Source organism: Hyla sarda, chromosome 4 (genome assembly GCF_029499605.1).
Source record: "Hyla sarda isolate aHylSar1 chromosome 4, aHylSar1.hap1, whole genome shotgun sequence".
Lineage (NCBI taxonomy): Eukaryota > Metazoa > Chordata > Amphibia > Anura > Hylidae > Hyla > Hyla sarda.
Window position 1 is genome coordinate 108700408 of NC_079192.1, and position 22562 is coordinate 108722969.

General features: G+C 45.6%; 2 protein-coding genes across 3 annotated transcripts; one reads left to right on the top strand and one right to left on the bottom strand.

Moving 5' to 3' along the window:
• Nucleotides 1-10813: 10813 nt before the first annotated feature.
• LOC130366884 (probable G-protein coupled receptor 142) lies at nt 10814-16475 on the bottom strand. 2 transcript variants are annotated; one of them, XM_056569245.1, is made up of 2 exons: nt 16176-16344; nt 10814-11811 (listed from the first exon to the last, which is right to left on the bottom strand). In XM_056569245.1, coding segments are annotated over exons 1-2 (879 nt in total). In that variant the 5' UTR covers nt 16177-16344; the 3' UTR covers nt 10814-10933. The 2 variants fall into 2 exon arrangements, 1 of the variants encoding a protein (XP_056425220.1); XR_008891979.1 differs by lacking the exon at nt 16176-16344 and adding an exon at nt 16378-16475 and having other exon boundaries at nt 11673-11811.
• Nucleotides 16476-16995: 520 nt separating this feature from the next.
• On the top strand, nt 16996-22048 carry LOC130366885 (DNA damage-regulated autophagy modulator protein 2-like). The gene is made up of 7 exons (XM_056569247.1): nt 16996-17672; nt 18448-18515; nt 19803-19945; nt 20335-20500; nt 20725-20780; nt 20922-21008; nt 21135-22048. Exons 1-7 carry the CDS (start codon nt 17548-17550, stop codon nt 21327-21329), a joined length of 840 nt encoding a protein of 279 aa, XP_056425222.1. The 5' UTR covers nt 16996-17547; the 3' UTR covers nt 21330-22048.
• The last annotated feature ends 514 nt before the right edge of the window (nt 22049-22562 follow it).

A 22562-nucleotide genomic window follows, 5' to 3' on the forward strand; every position in this document is an offset into this window, starting at 1 on the left:
ATAATATACACATTGATGTCACAGTACAGGCATAATATACACATTGATGTCACAGTACAGGGATAATACACATAGTGATGTCACAGTACAGGGATAATACACATAGTGAAGTCACAGTACAGGGATAATACACACAGTGATGTCACAGTACAGGGATAATACATAGTGATGTCACAGAACAGGGATAATACACACAGTGATGTCACAGTACAGGGATAATACACACAGTGATTTCACAGTACAGGGATAATATACACAGTTGTCGCCTCCTGCAGTCATATACAGAGAGAGGGCCTGCAATCAGAGACAGGGTGCAGCTGCAGAGTCAGACATATAGACGTATGATTCATGACAGTGTAACCTGTTAAATGTGAAGTGATAGTATTACAGTTTTCAGATCACATTTTTCGCCACAACACTCTGTCTGCTCTGTGTAAATGAGCTGTTACTGTACAACGCGATGTGAAGAGCTCTGGCTGTCCTCTATACAGCTCTGCTGCTCCTCACTCTGGTCTATTAATAATAGACCTGGGTGAAGAGTAGTGTTGCTCACGAATATTCGCAATTCGAATATTATTCGCGAATATCGCATATTCGCGAATTCGCGAATTTCGCGAATATAGCGCTATATATTCGTAATTACGAATATTCGCATATTTTTTTTTTTTTTTTCACAGTTCACATCACAGTGATCACCCCTCTCTGCTTCCAGCTTGTGTGGTGTAGAGAAGGCTGTAATACTACTGTGTGAGACTGGCGTGCGAAAATTCGCATATGCGAACATTAGCATATGCTAATTTTCGCATATGCGAATTTTCGCGTACACTGATTTTGTATATGCTAATATTCACATATGTTAATTTTCGCATATGCGAAAATAAAACGAGAATATAACGAATATGCGAATATTCACAAATATATGACGAATATTTGTCCATATATTCGCGAATATTCGCGAATTCGAATATGGCCTATGCCGCTCAACACTAGTCAGCTGCAGACCCAAAACTACAACGTGCATGCTGCTCCAAGCTTGCTGGGTGCCGCATCACTTTTTCAACCAATCTGGTGCAAAAAAAAATTCTATTTGGAATATCCCCCCTCTGTGCCCCCATCTTATAGTAAAAGCGTTCTTCTGTTTGCCAAGTGAAGAAAAACATGAGTTTTACCATTCAACTTACAATTTTTTTCCCAAACAAATCCACATCAAATGCCTCCCTATAAACACCAGCAAACATACACACAAATGGGAGGTCTAGTCAGGGCTGGTGCATGGATTTTTGACACTCTAGGCAAAACCTAATTTTGACAACCCTTTGGCTCCGCCCATTGAACCCCTTGGCAAATATAAGATCAGGGGTAGAATTAGTCCCGTAAGCCTCATGGTAAATTCTAGACTTGTCCTCCTCCCTACAATTATAACTATACTGCACCTAATGTGGAGAACTATACTGCACCTAATGTGGGGGAACTGTACTGCACCTAATGTGGGGGAACTGTACTGCACCAAATGTGGGGGAACTGTACTGCACCTAATGTGGGGGAACTATATTTCACCTAATGTGGGGGAACTGTACTGCACCTAATGTGGGGGAACTATATTGCACCTAATGTGGGGGAACTGTACTGCACCTAATGTGGGGGAACTATATTGCACCTAATGTGGGGGAACTGTACTGCACCTAATGTGGGGGAACTATATTGCACCTAATGTGGGGGGACTATACTGCACCTAATGTGGGGGAACTATATTGCACCTAATGTGGGGGAACTATATTGCACCTAATGTGGGGGAACTGTACTGCACCTAATGTGGGGGAACTGTACTGCACCTAATGTGGGGAACTATACTGCACCTAATGTGGGGAACTATACTGCACCTAATGTGGGGGAACTATACTACACCGAATGTGGGGGAACTGTACTGCACCTAATGTGGGGGAACTATATTGCACCTGTGGGGGAACTGTACTGCACCTAATGTGGAGGAACTGTACTACTAACCTAATGTGGGGGAACTATACTGCCAACCTAATGTGGGGGAACTATACTGCCAACCTAATGTGGGGGAACTGTACTACTAACCTAATGTGGGGGAACTATACTGCACCTAATGTGGGGGAACTATACTGCCAACCTAATGTGGGGGAACTGTACTACTAACCTAATGTGGGGGAACTATACTGCACCTAATGTGGGGGAACTATACTGCCAACCTAAAGTGGGGGAAATATATTTCCATCCTAATGTGGGAGATTTATACTGCCAACCTAATGTGGGGGAACTATACTGCCAACCTAATGTGGGGGAACTATACAAAAATATAAAATTGTACTATTTTGATCCCTATAGCACTTTTATTTTTCTGTATATGGGGATGTGAGGGTCATTTTTAGCGCTGTGATTTGTAGTTTTTTATCGGTACCATTTTTTTATTTTTTTGCTTTTTAGATATTTTTTATGGTATTTGAAGTGACTAATAGTGCTAATCTGATTAGTGCACTATTACGACTTTTGGGACCCCACTTCTGATTTTGCCCATGGCCATGTTAAGCCTAAAACCGGCCCTGAATACAATCCTCCTACACTATGCAAGCAAGAGTGTGTGTGTGTATATGTATGTGTGTGTATATATATATATATATATATATATATATATATATATATATATATACATACATAAACACACACACACACGCATGCGCGGAGTGAGTTTGTGCTTTAGGGTGCACACCCTAATGCAATAGGCTGCGCACGCCTATGGGTGGGGCTATGACGTTACAAGCTCCCAGCGCCGGTTCCAGCGTTTGGAACAGTTTGTTACAAACGCTGAGCAGTGGAGTACCCCTTCAAGAAGTTAAAACATATTAAGAGATTACCCAGTCAATATATTTGCTAAAGAGAGGCGTTCTTTAAAGGCACAGTGACCAACTACTCACTTATTAACCCCTAATGTTCGTGACGCCAGAGTGGTTTTTGGGGATCAGTAACCACCCAAACGATATCTCCGTTATCCCAAGGTTAGGCAGGGCAAAAAGAGGTCAGACAGTTGTTACAGTCTTTACAGCTCGGCCAGAATCCCAGAGAGGTGGGCAGTAACATGGAAAGGGCCCTGCAGCTTGCTTGGGGATGCAATACTTTTGGATCAGACTTCTGTTTAGCCACTCCGACTATAATTGACTTGACTGGTAACTTGACTCGGTTGTAAGTAGAGACAGTAGACATAGATGACTGGACTTACTGACGTATGCAGGCTTTAGGCCTCTAGGTGTACTGGATGCTGGAACTCAGGTGCGTGTGCTTTTCTGTTCCTCAGCAGAAAGAGCTAAGAGGCAGATTGTAATGGCTGCCCCTCCTATAAAGGGGGCTGAGCAAGAAGCCCATAGGTCAAGCTGCAGGTCAGGTGGTCAACTGGTGCTCTCTGGGTAACATAACCGATCAGGTGAACATAACATGTGATACCTCCAAAGGTCCTTTATACTTTATATACCTATACCTAAGATTATGCACTATATTTACAACACTATACATAACATTATGCACTATATTTACAACACTATACAGAACATTATGCACTATATTTACAACACTATACATAACATTATGCACTATATTTACAACACTATACATAACATTATGCACTATATTTACAAGGGGTACTCCACGGAAATTTTTTTTTTATAAATGAACTGGTGCCAGAAAGTTAAACAGATATGTAAATTACTTCTATTTAAAAATCTTAACCCTTCCAGTACTTATCAGCTGCTGTATACTACAAAGGAAATTCTTTTCTTTTTGAATTTCCTTCTTGTCTGACCACAGTGCTCTCTGCTGACACCTCCCCATAGAAAACCTCTCCTGCTCCGGACAGTTCCTGACATGGACAGAGGTGTCAGCAGAGAGCACTGTGGTCAGAGAGAAAATAAATTTGAAAAGAAAAGAACTTCCTGTGGAGCATACAGCAGCTGATAAATACTGGATGGATTGAGATTTTTAAATAGAAGCAATTCACAAATATGTTTAACTTTCTGGCACCAATTGATTAAAACATTTTTCTTCCAGGGGAGTACCCCTTTAACCGCTTATATTCACACGGCAGAATTTCTGCCTCAAATTAAAGCCCATAGACTTCTATGGGGTTCCGCATTACCATTCACACTTCAGAATAGGCTTTAATTTGAGGCAGAATTCCGCAAGTGGAAATTCTGTCATGTGAATAGACCCTGCACCCCAAGAAAGGTGAGGGGATAAGGGTTTTAGTAATGTAAGGGGTGTGCTTTATGTGTTGTATTTATGTATTTTATAAATAAAAATGGATAAAAAACAGATAGATGTATAGTATTCTGGCTATAGACAGGGCTGGACTAGGGCCTCCTCCCTCAGCCTTTCTATAATCCTCCTCTACAAATACATAGAAGCTGACTGGGGAGTGTGACCAATGATTCACTCATCTGATACAGGATATGCACATATTTAACCCTTACACACTTGTGATACCTCAGTGTATGGTGTACTGGCATTGGAATATACATAAACACAGTTATGCAGTTAACTCATAATACCCCACACACACTTCTTGTGATACCAGTATCCCGTATCAGCATTACAGATGTAGTTGTTACCCCCTCTGGGCCATTTTATCACCCTCTTTATTACCCCCTGTGCTATTTCATTAATTCCCTTAATCACTCCACTATGACACACCTGGCATTTGTCTCTCCGTCTGGGTCCAGCAGGCTCAAGTGCAGGGGTGCCGGCTCCCGTTAGTCTCCTGGCTAATGACGTCTTCTTGCTCTGCTCTTCGGGCACAACGTCGGGGGTATCACTCGTCCTATCTTGCAGCCACCACGCCGCACCGCTAACTGCCTTTCAGGATCAGTCACTACGGGCTGTGGGCACTTAGGAAGAGTGACTAGCATTTGACGGTCCTGCGACACACCTGGGACTAATGTGTCACAGTACAGTTTGGAAAACCTTAGAGTGTAATTATCCTGTAGACCTGATATAAGTGATTACAGTGCAGTTACATCTAAGTCATCTTTGATCGGAGTCTTTCACCTTTCCTTTTCTTTTCCATCTAATTCAGGACACCATGAACTCTATGTGCTCTATGGTGCTGATCAACACAGTAAACGATGTATCATTATTCAGTAATAATACCCCTTAGTGGCCCCACTTAATCATGGTGCCCCTCGGTGCCTACACTACACAGTAATTGTGCCTTTTTTTGTCATCCCCCTACTTAGTAATGGTGACTCCTTAGTGCCCTACATTCTGGTTAAGAAATGGGTCTACCTTAGTTCCCCCCAGTCAGTATTGCTGCCCAGTTGATGCCCCCCACTCACTGGACAGGTGCAGGAGGGCACAATGATGTCATAGAATCACAAGTGCAATCATATTGGGCAGGTGCACGCTTCATGAAAGGCTGATCCTTCTTCCTAATTAAAGGGGTACTCCGTTGGAAAACTTTTTTTTTTAAATCAACTGGTGCCAGAAAGTTAAACAGATTTGTAAATGACTTCTATTAAAAAATCTTTACCCTTCCAGTACTTTTTAGCAGCTGTATGCTACAGAGGAAATTGTTTTCTTTTTACATTTTTTTGTCTTGTCCACAGTGCTCTCTGCTGACACCTGATGCCTGTCTCAGGAACTGTCCAGAGCAGCATAGGTTTGTATAATCCTTCCAATAGTTAGTAGATGCTGAATTCTACAGAGGAAATTATTTTCTTTTTGGAACACAATGCTCTCTGCTGAATCACGACCACAGTGCTCTCTGCTGACATCTCTGTCCACTTTAAGAACTGTCCAGAGTAGGAGAAAATCCCCATAGCAAACATATGCTGCTCTGGACAGTTCCTAAAATGGACAGCAGATGTCAGCAGAGAGCTCTGTGTTCCAAAAAGAAAATAATTCTTCCAGTACTTATTAGCTGCTAAATACTACAGAGGAAATTAAGATTTTTTTTATAGAAGTAATGACAAATCTGTTTAACTTTCTGGCACCAGTTGATTTAAGAATAAAAAAGTTTTCCACCAGAGTACCCCTTTAACCTATGGTTAATAGAACAGTGTGAACTTACATTATATTTAGATTTTTCTTCTCTTAGGACCATTGAGCACCATTTTTTTGTTTATAATGTGATAGTTTCAGTGAGGTATTGGTGTAAAGCAGGTAGATTGGAGGCAGAGGTGTAAATAGAAAATGCTTGTCCCAATAGTAAAGACTGCACCCCATAGTATACTGATCATGCGGTCACTGACAGGTGACATCTTCTCTGACTGTAGATGTTCTTTTCTCTTTACTTCTCCAAGCGCCCCAGACCACCATGACAACTTCTCCCTTACACCAGTAATGACAGTGTGGTGTCCCGGTACAGGACCTAGTCCTGTCCCTGTCTAAAGTCCCCTCAGCCAGAGTCCCTGCATTTCCATAGGGCTCTCCTGCAGGGCTTACCCCTGGTTGCCTCATATAAATTATGTTGATATATTATTTAATGTATAGGAAATATAAATGTATAGGACCTTTCCCGGGTCACGTGATGTACATTTGTAATGTATAATTGTTTAAGGACCTTACTGGATCATGTGATTTACCCAGAGTTCACTGGGTTCAGGACTTACAGGTTTGCTGACCAATGAGCTTGATCCAGACCCATATTATATAAAGGGCTGTAGTCTGTAAATTCTCTCTCTTCCCTGCTGTACACTGAAGCAAGCACAATCCGCAAATCAGCATAACTTCATTCAATTCATCTAGGCCAAAGCCTGAAAGAACCAGCAGCCACTAAAACCGTGAGTTATCAAGCTCAAACCTACAAATTCTCTGTGACTACTACCAGCTAAAATCTTATAGTTAGTAGCACAGTGGCCTGCATAAAAAAAGCTAATTATTTCAAGTCCCAGCAAAACCTGTGAGGAACCTGCATTCCGGTTTTCTCTGAAAGACAGCATCATTGTAAAGACTGTTGCATACCAGTTAAAGTAAAGTTTTCCCGTTACTTCATAAAATCTGCTGTGGACATTCCGTTTATTATCCCTGCTGTTTGTGGGCCGGTTTGTGGCAGGAAAATTACTACTAAGCAAACCTCACCCTGGCGTCACGACAACTAAGAGTTAATACCACAAGACCCTGTAATACTATTCCAAAACCCGTACATTACATATCCTGAGGACCACCACAACAGAACAAAAAGACACGGGACTGCACTCACCATCCAAGGATTCTTTATTTACATTGAGGAAGTCACAGGCAAGCATCAAGGAGGAGGCAGGGACGGAGCCCCTGCCTCCTCCGTGATGCTTGCCTGTGACTTTGCTAGTCAATAAAGAACCGTTGGATGGTGAGTGCAGTCCCATATCTTTTTCTTCTGTCATTACTGCACACATTCTATTTGGACTTGGCACTGCCGCAACCAACCTGTGTTCATGATCGCCCTGTCCGACCCCTGAAACGCGCCTGCGTACCCTAGTCCTGCTAGTGCCGGGCCTCCAGTTTTCTCCAGTCCTCTCATTCCTCCCTTACAGCAACACAACTCCCATCCATTAATACTGCTGCTACCATCCTGCTGCTACTGCCATAACTGTGTCTGATAACTTTTATATATATATATATATATATATATATATATATATATATATATATCATCTGGCTCCGGAAAGTTAAACAGATTTGTAAATTACTTCTATTAAAAAATCTTAATCCTTTCAGTGCTTATGAGCTGCTCAAGTTGAGTTGTTCTTTTCTGTCTAAGTGCTCTCTGATGACACCTGTCCCGGGAACTATCCAGAGTAGAAGCAAATCCCCATAGCAAACCTCTTCTACTCTGTGCAGTTCCCGAGACAAGCAGAGATGTCAGCGGAGAGCACTGTTGCCAGACAGAAAAGAACAACTCAACTTCAGCAGCTGATAATTGTTGGAAGGATTAAGATTTTTTAATAGAAGTAATTTACAAATCTGTTTAACTTTCTGGAGCCAGTTGATATATATATATATATATATATATATATAAGTTTTTTTCCTGGAATACCCCTTTAACTACAAAAAATAGAAAATAATGGTGCCCGGGTCAAACTAAAATAAATTCAGAGCCTAAATCAGTCCAAAAGATCCTCCTTTGTATGCACTACCCTTCTGTGCCACCTCTCACATATTCTACTGCTCATGACTCTTCCCTGTCTGCCATAGGGAAGCCACAAGTGTCAGTCTATCTCTCTCTTTCACATAGACTGCGGCTCATGGTCCCCCAATACAGACTGCTGCACAGCACTCACCAAAAACTTGTCTTGCTTGCCTCATTTCTCACAGATTCCTCTGCTGCCCTTATTACCTCCTCTGGATCAGCTGTGCTCTAGCTAGAGATCAAGAATGTTTTAAAGGGGTACTTCGCCCCTAGACATCTTATCCCCTATCCAATGGATAGGGGATAAGATGTCTGATCACAGGGGTCCCGCCGCTGGGAACCCAGCAATCTCTGCTGCAGCACCCCCTGTCATCTGCTGCATGGAGTGAACTTTGCTCCGTGCCTGATGACCAGAGCCAGATCATCATTGGCACTCATGGAGCACCTGCTCCGGGCCCCGTGCCCGCAGGGGCCCCCCGTCACACTCGGGACATCCCTGTGTCTCGAAAAATCTTTTCAGGACACAAGGATGTCCTGGCGGTTACCTCTCTGAGGAGTTTGCGCACGCAGGGACGTCACTGACATCCAGTGCTTGCTCCCGTAGAAGAAATGCAGAACAGAGCAGCGCAGCGAGGAGGACGCGCACACATGGTAAGTTACCAGAGGCACGTCATCTTCAGTGTTCCGACCTCCGCTCCCGGGACCTACTGCTATGGCCCATAGGCCATAGCAGTAGATCGTGACCCCAGTCCCCGGACCGGAGGAGCGGTGGTCGGAACACTGAAGTGGGACAGTAAACAGGCATACAGCCTCCAACCATACACTGTATATGGCTGAAGGCTGCATGTCTGTGGGGGAACTATACTGCACCTAATGTGGGGGAACTATACTGTACCTAATGTGGGGGAACGGTACTGCACCTAATGTGGGGAACTATACTGTACCTAATGTGGGGGAACTATACTGCGCCTAATGTGGGGGAACTGTACTGCACCTAATGTAGGGGAACTATACTGCACCTAATGTGGGGGAACTGTACTGCACCTAATGTGGGGGAACTATATTGCACCTAATGTGGGGGAACTGTACTGCACCTAATGTGGGCAAACTGTACTGCACCTAATGTGGGCAAACTGTACTTCACCTAATGTGGGGGAACTGTCGGGGGGGGGGGCAACATATTGAAGTGCTCCGTCTTCCAGGCAGCCTTAATCTGGCCCCGCTGATGAAGGGCGATACAGGGGCCGGAGTACCGCGATGTCGCGGCCAATGGATTCACAGGCGCAAAAAGCCATATACACCGGTAAAAGTCGCATCATAAATGCAGCACACCCTGTACCGTTTGGACCTTGATAAATTACCCCCATAAAAAGTAAATGTGTAAATCAGCCTTATAACACTAAGCAAACATAATACCACCATGCAGTGCCCACATACTGACATACAGTAACCATGTAACTAAAATTTTATTCTATTAGGTGGCTTACTTAGCGAACTGAGCATGGAGGAGGCCCTGGGGCAATTAAAATTAGATCTTTAGGAACTAGACTACATTTTCAACAATGAATGACATTTTTCAGGAAGGTGGAGGAAAGAGGGATGGTCTTATAGCTATACAAAGGAGAGCCACTCCGATCAGTGATTTCACCACTGATCCTCATTTATTATTTTTGGGGTAGGCCATGCATGGTAGCAATTGTCTTCCGCTCTTTAGACCCTCATCATACCCTCAAGACATTTCGCAGGTATCTCATAACTTCCTTTATTTGTTCTTACATTTACATAATCTATTTGCGGTAAGCTCTCCTGTTTCCTTCTTTCGATACCAAGCACATATGTGGCGACCAGGATACATTCGAGATCCTACACTGATATATAGTGATGGTCTTAAAGGGGTAGTCCGCTACTAGCCAAAGGATAGGGGATAAGATGTCTGATCGCGAGGGTCCCACCACTGTGAACCTCCGTTATCTCCCGTAGCACGTGGTGTTTTAAACGAATGCCGGTTTCCTGCGGCAGTGGTCGTGACGTCACTGCCACGTCCCCTCCATTCATGTCTATGGGAGGGGGCGTGTTGACATACACGCCCCCTCCCATAGATATGAATGGAGGGGGCGTGACGTGACAGCATGAGGGGGCGTGGACGTGACATCACGATTACTGCCTCCGGCTCCGAGAGTTCTGTACAAAATGTTCAGAACGCTGGAGCAAGGAGTACCCCTTTAAAGAGATACTCCGCCCCCAGACATCGTATCCCCTATCCAAAGGATAGGGGATAAGATGTCAGATCGCCGCGGTCCCACTGCTGTGGAGCCCAGGGATCGCCGCTGTGGCACTGCGCTAAAATTGCTGCACAGAGCGAGTTCGCTCTGTGCGAAATGACGGGCGATACAGGGGACGGAGCAGCGTGACATCATGGCTTCGCCCCTTGTGACATCACAGCCCGTCCCCTTAATGCAAGCCTATGGCAGGGGGCTTGGCGACCATCAAGCCCCCTCCCATAGACAGGTATTGAGGGGGGCGTGCCATGACGTCACGAGGGGTGGAGCCGTGACGTAACGATGCTTCGGCGCTCTGTGCAGTAATGATAGCGCGGTACCGCAGCGGCGATCCCGGGGCTCCCCAGCAGCAGGACCACGGCGATCTGACATCTTATCCCCTATCATTTGGATAGGGGATAAAATGTCTAGGGGAGGAGTACCCCTTTAATGCTCTTTCTCTCATGCAAGTTTTCAGATTTTGGTTGACATGCGTTGATCACGAGCAAGTGGTATGTGGAAAACAAGCTATTCATACGTAGTAGCATCACTTGACTCATATCGTTGTTGCCTGAGGAACCTCCATGGGCTTCAAAGAGTCGGAAAAGTTGTCACTTAGGTTTTTCTTCCCCACAGTTGTGTGACAAGGCCTTTGCACTCCAATAATCTCCCTCACTGTATCCCGGAATCTCTTACTCACGAAGCAGTACAGGAAGAAATTGACGGCGGTGTTGAGTAAAGCCAACATATTTCCAATGTCCATGGCCAAGTGGACCCTCCAATCATTGTGGACAGAGGATACATACATATGAATGATTATGACAATGGTCCGGGGAGCCCATAGCACAGCAAATACAGTTGTGATGCCTATGAGTATGGCAGTAGTCTTGCCTATTCTAAGCTTGTACCTCTTGGTCTCTGATTTCTTTCTAAGCCTGAGGATGATGATGGAGTTGATGAGAAAAAAAAACGTACAAGGAATGAAGTAAATAATGAAGCAATGGACCCATTTAAGGACACGATCTAGCAAACCGGGTGTTCTGGGATCCCTCCAAACATCACTCCACCAGTAGAAAGGGATGCCGGTCACAAATGATGCTAGAAAGACACTTACAATAACCCTACGTGTACGTTCTGGATAGGAGAGAGAGCGATATTGTAAGGGAAGACACAAGGCTACGTATCGGTCCATGGTCAAGATGACGGTGATCCAGATGGAGGCATGGTTAGAGGAGAACTCAAGGACACTGACCAAATGGATGAAAGCATTGGGCACCTTGCGATGAAGGATGGTAGTCTGAAGAATGAAGCCTACAAAGATGATAAAAATTTGAGTCAAAATGTCAGAAGTGGTGAGGGCCAGGAGGTAGAAGTAGGAGGATTTCTTGCTCCTAGAGGCCAGTTTTGAGAGGGCGAAAGCCGTTAAGATGTTCACTGTCGGAAGAAAAGAACATTACAGTCAAGAAAAAGCTAGAGCCTTAACAGAAACATACATTTTCAAAGGTCAAACATATGTGCAATGTCAGATGAAAACCCACCATTTACTATGGACAAGCCCTTTAAGCTTCACCCTGTCTCCCATTTATGAATAAATATATCAGAGGGCAGTACAGAGATCTCTCCCATGTCTATTTATACCCAGGACTGTATCTATAAGGCTGCATTCACACCTCGTTTTTTACATACGGGTGCTGGATCCGGCTGCGGGGGAGGCAAACCGGGTGCTCCCGTACCCCAGCCGGATCAGCCCGTGACTCCATTTACTTTAATGAGCCGACCGGAGTCAAATGGTGACTCCGGTCGGCTCAGTTTTGACCCGTATGTGGCTTCCTGACCGGACCTAAAACCGTAGTATACTACGGTTTTAGGCCCGGTCCAAAACCGCATACGGGTCAAAACTGAGCCAACCGGAGTCACTGTTTGACTCCGGTCGGCTCATTAAAGTAAATGGAGTCACGGGCTGATCCGGCAGTCACAAGTCACGAGAGCGCCCGGTTTGCCCCTCCCCCAGCCGGATCCGGCACCCGTATGTAAAAAACGAGGTGTGAATGCAGCCTAACAAAGGGGCATCCCCTACATCTAGAGGAAAGAGGGGGAGATTTATCAAAACCTGTCCATAGCAACCAATCAGATCGCTTATTTAATTTTTAACAAGGCCTCTGCAAAATGAAAGAAGCGATCTGATTGGTTGCTATGGGCAACTCAACAATTTTTCCTCTGGACAGGTTTTGATAAATCTCCCCCACAAGTTTCTACACCAGCACAGACAGGGGTTCTTTACTGTAAGAGCAGTGAGACTGCTCATGGGCGACCTGAATAAACGAGATCAGGAGGGGCCTGGATGCATTTCTGGAGAGTAATAACATTATAGGTTATGGATACTAGATTTATAGGGACAGAACGTTTATCCGGGGATTTAGTCTGATAGGTGGAGTCTTTCCCTGATTTAGTTTTTCCCTGAATTGGGGCAATTAACATCAGTGTCATAAGGTTTTTTTTTTTTTTTGCCTTTTTCTGGATCAACACAGTAGAAACACAATAGGGAGACACAATAGGGATATAGGCTTAACGTCTTTTTTCAAGCTTATGAATGATGTTATTCATGGATGGAAGGACCTCTTGCTTTATGATTGAACACCTCACACATAGAATAGGATGTAGCTGAGGTGGTAACTCTTTATGGACCAAGCCTTCTTACTGCACCTCAAAGTCTCACCATGTAGGGCCAGTCAAGGATCAGAGTCTTGTATGGCGAGAACAAATATATCTTTTAGAACAAAGGTGATTTTTTTTGTAGGTGATATGGGCTTTTAGCCAGGCGACGTGCAGATTACTGTAAGATATGAGTGTGTCCAAGCATTAACACCCAGACCCGTCCATTTCCTCCTGTCCACCATTGTGGCTTTGGTACACCGAGGGAACACAGAGCAGCTGTCGGCGCTGTGATCACTGTCACGTCTGCACATTCACTATGGAGATACAGCTATGGGCCGGTCTGGATGTTTTGTAAAGTAAATACACACAGCGATAACCAATGTCCATGACCACGTGCCCATGTAAAGATGGCAAACAGCTTGAGGACATCTGTGCACACTTGGCTTGCTCGAGCACACATTAGGCCCATACTGAAGCACAATGCTACTTAGGTTCTCTCAATGGAAAATGACATGTAAATACCTAGTGTCCACAGATTACATAAAGATTGAGGTTATGAATATTAATGAAGGTGCAGATAACACTGTAGTCCATAGCAGGCGAATGCCTTCATATTTTTTACCCTTTATTGGCAAAGTTGGAGATGGCGAGGGCAATATCACTGTTTTCATGGGTAATCGTACTACCCAACCAGGGTGCCTCCAGCTGTTGCAAAACTACAACTCCCAGCATGCCTGGACAGCCATGGCTGTCCAGGCATGCTGGGAGTTGTAGTTTTGCCAAGTCGAGTGATGGGGTTGCCAAATAACTTGTGACTATGAAGCACCAGTCCCGACCATGCAATATAAGAATGGCCACCACAATAAATGGCCGAGGGATAGAGGACACTGATTATCTGGGCACTTTGTGGTGTTATCTGCAGAACTGGTTCAAGGGCTCTGTACACTGAGGACAAGCCGGGCTCTCTACACTGAGGACAAGCGGGCTCTGTGCACTGAGGACAAGCAGGGCTCTGTACACCAAGGACAAGCAGGGCTCTGTACACCAAGGACAAGCAGGGGTCTGTACACCGAGGACAAGCAGGGCTCTGTACACCAAGGACAAGCAGGGCTCTGTACACTGAGGACAAGCAGGGCTCTGTACACTGAGGACAAGCAGGGCTCTATACACTGAGGACAAGCAGGGCTCTGTACACTGAGGACAAGCAGGGATCTGTACACTGAGGACAAGCGGGCTCTGTGCACTGAGGACAAGCAGGGCTCTGTACACTGAGGACAAGCAGGGCTCTGTACACTAAGGACAAGCAGGGCTCTGTAGACTGAGGACAAGCAGGGCTCTGTAGACTGAGGACAAGCAGGGCTCTGTACACTGAGGACAAGCAGGGCTCTGTACACTGAGGACAAGCAGGGATCTGTACACTGAGGACAAGCGGGGCTCTGTAAACTGAGGACAAGCGGGGCTCTGTACACTGAGGACAAGCGGGGCTCTGTACACTGAGGACAAGCAGGGCTCTGTACACTGAGGACAAGCAGGGCTCTGTAGACTGAGGACAAGCAGGGCTCTGTACACTGAGGACAAGCAGGGCTCTGTACACTGAGGACAAGCAGGGATCTGTACACTGAAGACAAGCAGGGCTCTGTAGACTGAGGACAAGCAGGGCTCTGTACACTGAGGACAAGCAGGGCTCTGTACAATGAGGACAAGCAGAGATCTGTACACTGAGGACAAGTGGGGCTCTGTACACTGAGGACAAGCGGGGCTCTGTACACTGAGGACAAGCGGGGCTCTGTACACTGAGGACAAGCAGGGCTCTGTACACTGAGGACAAGCGGGGCTCTGTACACTGAGGACAAGCGGGGCTCTGTACACTGAGGACAAGCGGGGCTCTGTACACTGAGGACAAGCGGGGCTCTGTACACTGAGGACAAGCGGGGCTCTGTACACTGAGGACAAGCAGGGCTCTGTACACTGAAGACAAGCGGGGCTCTGTGCAGTGAGGTTCTGTGTCATGCTATGGGTCATACATCAGGATGATTGACAAGCCAGGAGCCTGCACAGAGCCCTGCTTGTCCTGTCCTCACTTCCTGTATTTGGACTCCTCACAGAGACTCACATGCTATGGCTGCAGAGACATAATTTTGTCACCAAAAAATATACACATTTTTTTAAATCAAAGTATATTACAAATATACATATAATAATATTATCTGCATTATATAAAAAGTTTTTGTTGACGACAGATACACTTTAAAGGGGTACTCTGGTGGAAAACTTTTTTTAAATGAACTGGTGTCAGAAAGTTAAACAGATTTGTAAATTACTTCTATTTAAAAATCTTAATCCTTCCAGTATTTATTAGCAGCTGTATTCTACAGAGGAAATTCTATTCTTTTTTAATTTCTTTTTTTTCCGTGTCAGGAACTGTCCAGAGCAGCATAGGTTTGCTATGGGGATTTTCTCATGCTCTGCACAGTTCTTGACACGGACAGAGGTGTCAGCAGAGAGCACTGTGGACAAGACAAAAGGAGGGCAATGCTTGCGGGTGAGGTGAGCATTTACCCCGATAGGGACAGCGCAGCGCTGGGCTAATAATTAATTTGGGGGGGGGGGGGGGGGGGGAATACAGTCATATACCGTGGAACCGCCATAAGTTACAAAAATACCGTGATACACATATTTGGCCATACCGCCCAGCCCTAATGGTAAGTGTCACGGTAAGGGTGGTTTCACACCACGTTTTGTACTTACGGTTGCCGTATACGACTGGGAGGAGGGGGGGCGGGGCTTAATCGCGGAGCCTGCACTCAGCCGTATAGGGGAACCGTATTTAATGCATGTCTATGAGCCGACCGGAGTGAACGTTTTTGCCTGCGGTCGGGAAACCGCATACGGCCGAAAACGCAGCCAACCGGAGGCTGCATTTCACTCCGGTCGGCTCATAGACACGCATTAAATACGGTTCCCCTATACGGCTGAGTGCGGGCGCCGCGATTAAGCCCCGCCAACCCCTCCTCCCAGCCGTATACGGGAACCGTAAGTACAAAACGTGGTGTGAAACCACCCTAACACATACATGTCTGGGCCCAAGGTTTCTCTGCAGAACATTGCCCAAATCCTTAACTACCCCATCAATGTTTACTGACTGTACACGTTTGGCTGTATATAACCCTGTTATCCAGCGCCCGATTTTACACCAAATGGTGCTGTTGTCATTGGAAACCACAAGGGCCCTGAATTACTTTCCACACAGCCACCGCTCATTGCCTCCAAGTGTTTACAAACTGGTATATTGTAATCTTTTATATCATTATATTTAATCATTAACTCTTAATTATTTTCACTAACCCTTCACTGATCATATTTTGTATAGACACCAATGAGAAGATTTATCAAAACCTGTGTAGAGGAAGAGTGGTGCAGTTGCCCATAGCAACCAATCAGATTGTGTCTTTCATTTTGCAGAGGCCTTGTTAAAAATGAAAGAAGCGATCTGATTGGTTACTATGGGCAACTCAGCAACTTTTCCTCTACACAGGTTTTGATAAATCTCCCCCCAAAGAGTACAGATACATCCTTTTTTTTTAAATTTCTTTTAAAATGAACCTACACAATGGCGGTATTCTACCTTTATTTCACTCCACCCCACATATATTTTTTTTAAATATTTCTCAATACATTATAAGGATAGGGGATAAGATGTCTGATCGCAGGGGTCCCACTGCTGGGGACCCCTGCGATCTCGGCTGCGGCACCCCAAATTTCGCTGGTGATGCAGGGAAGAGGCTTGTGACGTCACAGTAATGCCCCCTCAATGCAAGTCTATGGGAGGGGGCATGACAGCCGTCATGCCCCCTCCCATAGACTTGCATTGAGGGGCCGTGACCGTAACGTCATGAGCCTCTGGCGCTGCATCCAACGCTCTAAACGAACGCCGTGAGCAGCAGGGAGAACGTGGGGGTCAGACATCCTTTGGATAGGGTATAAGATGTCTAGTACCCCTTTAAGTGGAAACTGAGGGTGAGTTCCCACACTTTTTTCTCAGGACTTGACCCCTGGTAATAAGTATAAGATTTGTAATTCCTACAAAGTATAAAAGCTGGTGAGGTCCTGTAAGTTGGTTTTTGTGAGGGGTTGTAGAGACGCCGGAGCTCTCATAGAGGGCACATTGTGGGCACAGACGTCTCCTGTTGGCAGTGGGCAGTAGTAGAGAACACATCTCCTCTGCAGCCCTTAGGATCACAAGAATTCTTCTTGTAGGTAGTTTTGATAATAACTTTATATTAGGGGTTATTTGTGATATTTCCATATATAATACAGATTTGCTGTATGGATAATTGTAATACTTCTAATACATCAGCAACCAAGGACGTGACATCATCAGGTATAGAATGTGATGACATCACAGATGGTGGTCGGTTATACCACTGCAGGATACAGGCAAACCCTTCACTTTCTGTTAGTTCAGATTGAAAGCGCTCAGTTTTCCTGAGAGTGAAATATATTTCTTCTTCAAATATGACGAGCCCAACCCTGGCTATCCTGCCATTGTTTTGGGCATTATGGACCTTCGTGGGTGTCCTTACCACCTTCACCATGACCATCGTACAAGGCCATTACCAAACAGGGATCATCAGCATCAGGTAGGAGACTCTATAGGGACATTGGTGGGAATCCTACAATACACCATGCGCTTTAAGAAAAAAATAGATGTTTCTTGTTATTGTTACTAGTGACCGACCCTTGTTACTAGTGACCGGCCCTTGTTACTAGTGACCGGCCCTTGTTACTAGTGACCGGCCCTTGTTACTAGTGACCGGCCCTTGTTACTAGTGACCGGCCCTTGTTACTAGGGACCGGCCCTTGTTACTAGTGACCGGCCCTTGTTACTAGTGACCGGCCCTTGTTACTAGTGACCGATCCTTGTTACTAGTGACCGGCCCTTCTTACTAGTGACCGTCCCTTGTTACTAGTGACCGACCCTTGTTACTGGTGACCGACCCTTGTTACTGGTGACCGGCCCTTGTTACTAGTGACCGGCCCTTGTTACTAGTGACCAGCCCTTGTTACTAGTGACCGGCCCTTGTTACTGGTGACCGGCCCTTGTTACTAGTGACCGGCCCTTGTTACTGGTGACCGACCCTTGTTACTAGTGACCGGCCCTTGTTACTAGTGACGGGCCCTTCTTACTAGTGACCAGCCCTTGTTACTAGTGACCGGCCCTTGTTACTGGTGACCGACCCTTGTTACTAGTGACCGGCCCTTCTTACTAGTGACGGGCCCTTGTTACTAGTGACCGGCCCTTGTTACTGGTGACCGACCCTTGTTACTAGTGACCGGCCCTTGTTACTAGTGACGGGCCCTTGTTACTAGTGACCGGCCCTGCTAATGTTATATATGGAATCTATTTCTCCTCAGTGACACTGGAGCACAATACCCAGAATCCACCGTGCTGACTGTGGTTTCCACCGTGTCTTCTCTGCTAGGTAAGTGCACTACATGTATCTATAGGAATTATTATTAGTGCCATCCTGAATACAAAGGTGTAGCTAAAGTGTCATGGGTGCAAAAGTTTAGCCTGGGCCCACCTGACCACGCCCATCAACTATCAAGCAGAAATGCCATTCAGGAGCATAGAAAAGCTAGGTCAGATATTGTCACCTAACTTTTCCATGCTCCTGAATGGCATATCTGCTTGTAGTTGGATTGCTTTATGCACAGGCAAACTTCAGATGTCATATATTTATCCCTGCAGTGGCGGGCATGTGGTCGCTGTACTAAGCAGATGTGACATTCAGGAGCATGGGGAAGCTGTGTGTGACAGACCCTGTAATGACTCATGGTCCTGTAATGATTACAGTAGCATAAGTAATTACAGGGTTTGTCATACAGCTTTCTTAGGCACCTGAATGGCCAGAAATGTGTCAGTACTAAGCCAATCATGTGCCATTCAGAAGCCTGTAATGATTACAGGGTCTGACTATCACACAAAGCTTTCCCAGGCTCCTGAAAGGCACATGATTTACTTAGTACTGACACATTTTAGCCATTCATGAGCATGGGAAAGTTTTGGCCTGGTCTTGGGGTACTAGCTCTGTGTACACATTGGTTGGTGGGAGGGTGTCGGGGAGGGTGCTGAGGGGGAGAAGTGTACAGGGATGGTATAATGAAGGGGGCGGGGCTGAGGAGCTGTGAATAGTAATGAAGGGGCGGACCCAACTAGCAGTGAATAATAAAGGGGCAGGGCCAACAGCCGAAGTGAAGACTTGTTATTGTCGCTAAAAGCCCATTGGGAATGCTCCTTATTGCTAGATTCTCAGGAATAGTATGTAGACAGTCTGCTCGTATCTTCTGAACAGCTGCACGTAATGGGGTAAGAGAAGCAACGTTAAAAAGAGGGTCGTCCGCACTATAAGCTTAGGTAGGTTAGTGTGGGTGAGCCTCCCGTCAGTCCGCCCCTAAACGTAGTACTGTACTGATTGGTCTGTGTGACCCATCTATGCAGCCACAGGCCGCAGCATATAGTGTAGTGGCAGGGGGGGGGGGGTAACTGTGACCCTTACCACCTTTATAGCTGCGTCACAGCTTGAGTAACTACTAACATGGCCGCCATGACAGCTTCAGCACATGTTCTCAGACAACTTTTGGCAGATCCACTATGTGTTACTGAATTATATCTCCTGTATATTTTCTAATTGTTAATATCTTCAGACATGTATATGCTTTGTGTGGTATATATACCATCTATAGACTGTTCTGTATATGGATTTCAGAGGCCGGGATTTTGTTTATAATCTACAAATCCATGGAGATCCAGGCCCTGAAGAAAATCCTTTGTGGAGTCACCTGCCAAACGTGGATGTTGGCATTCGGATGGATTACGTGTGTTGGCAACATCATTACCCCATTGATACAGGTTTGTTTATACAGATTCTGTGGTGTTAGGGCCCCTTAGCTGGTCACCTATGAAGCCCCCTTACCCAGGAGAAGAGCAGCACAGCTGGGGCCATGTATTGTCAGATAACCTGCTGATCTGTAGGTCTTGGGACAGAATGGGCCTGAGCTCACACCCCCTCACAATGATACATAAGGCCCAGTATAAGAATACAGATAATATAATAACACCATTGGCAGATGTAGGATTATCCTGGATACTTACCATTGGCAGATATTAAGTATCCAGGACAATCATATATCTGCTAATGGTGTATAATGATATGGAGCTCTATGTGTTGTCTGATGATAGGTCATCTAGGACAGGATATGTATATTGTGAAATGTCATATTTTCTTTGTTTTCCTCTAGGATTCAGCAATGCTTAATGATAGCTGCCTGGCAGTTTTATCTAGCATGGTCATCTACGGAGGCATATCATTGGCATCTCAGCTGTACCCGGGCTCCAGGGACCGTAGATGTAGACGCCTTACCACCACGGTGCTGTCAGTTACCATCTTGCTGGCTAACATTATCCGTATCCTTTACAATTCACTGTTATGTTATGGGATTAAAGGAAACTCCAGTAAATCCTTTCAGACACCATAATGACTCTTTAGGTTCTGTCCTTTGCCATTGATGGTGGTGGAGCTGGGTTATCTTGTCACTTCTCTCGTCCACCGTGAAATTGTGTTTTTCTACTAAAATATGACCCCATTCTGCAGGGTTGAGGTTATTTTCCTATAGACGTCCTCCTTTCAGGGTTATCCTGTAAAATGACAGCAATGTACACCTGCACCAGCGAGTATTGCACACAGGTATGTATATTCTACCACATAGGGCCAACTTCTTCACATGGTTATGGGATCCCAATCCCAGTAATTCCCACCACTGCTTGGTGAATAAAGGGGAAGACCAAAATGGACAAAGTCAAATGTATATTTCTGTTTTATTTTCAGTCTTCCAGAATAACGCTGACCATCTTGGAGTGGGTTGTATTGGTCTGCTCATGTATCAGCCAAATAATGCTGTATTGGGACTTCAAGGTCAGTATATGAAATCCAGATTTACAAGGTCTTGTTCACATGTAGCAGCTTTGTTGTGTCTGGGGCCTTTATATGTCAGTGAATATGAATGGTTACAATATGTCCGGCTCTTCTTTCATTTCTTAGGTTCTTACTATGACAACATCCAAGAGCAGCATGATCGAAGCCGAGAGCGTCCTGACAGTTGATCCATTGAAAGTGCCTCTACTAGATCGAGCACTTGAGGATCAACTAGATGACATGACGCCAGAGGAAGCATCATCATGTGACCATGTTATATTAGACCTGTTTTCAGCAGAGGATACACCAACATCAGACTAGGAGCCATAGGTCCTATCTCCACCCCAACCCCCCCCCCCCCCCCAAAAAAAATGGATAGATATATCTATCTATCTATCTATCTCATATCTATCTATTGTGAGAAGGTGAAAGGCATGGTGGTTGATGGTCGGTATGTGTCACCAAGGTTCCTGGCCTTGGTGAAGTAAGAGCCGGTATTTATTCAGTGTCTGTGCTGCAATGCAGACTGACACTGTGGCTGTAGTATGGCTGGAAGGCCTATCTGGGACCGCTTTTACTGGGAATGGCCAAGTGTAGGGTGGGGGCCATTCCCCACAATCCAGGCCGCCTTTTGGTGGCTTTACAGGCAACCTGCTTCACCAGCTGAGGGGGATTTGCTAGTTGGAGCTCACACTGCCAGAGAGAGCTGAGAGTGGAGTCCTTCCCTAAGAGGTTGGAAGATGGTCAGCAGCCTGCCTGGAGGCCTGGAAAAAACTTGCTTGATGCCGTATGGCATGGACTCAGGCGTGAACAAACACCTAAGGAATACAGGTGGACTTTTGTGACGTTTTCCTTTGTTCTGCATTTAAAGACTGTTTGCCAAGTGTGAATAAAACACTGAATTTTGATTTGAAAAGTACTGTTTCCTTGCCTCTATACTGCAACCACACCTATCTGCAAGAGCGAGTCATCACATTTGGTGAATGACACGGGCAACGCAGTAAAGTCAGCGATTGAGTTGCAGCACGCTGTTTGCGAAGAACGGAGCCTGGGATAACTTGTTGGAGTGGTTGCTAGGGTCCTGCCGACAAGTGACTGACAGTACAGCGGGAGTGTTTTCTCCAAAGAGTCAAGGCAAAGCAGTGTCGCCAAAATGAAGGTGGTTATAAATGCATTTCGGAGGCTTGTGTTAGAGTTAGCCCACCAACATGTTCTAGGAGGCACCTGGGCCTGCAGAAGATACAGGACCAAATTTTGCAGCGTTTTTACTGGCCCAACGTGTATAAGAAGGTTGAAAGGTATTGTGAATCCTATCCAACATGCCAAATAACTTGCGCCCATCCACATTACCGTAGTCCCCTGGTCCCCCTCCCGATTATCGAGGTCCCGTTTGAATGGATCGCTATGGCTCTTGTAGGCCCGTTGCCGAAATCCGCTAGGGGGCACCAACACATCTTGGTAGTCCTGGACTATGCTACTCGGTATCCCGAGGCGATACCTCTGCGACATACCTTGGCCAAACTCATAGCTAAGAAGCTAATGGAGATGTTTTCC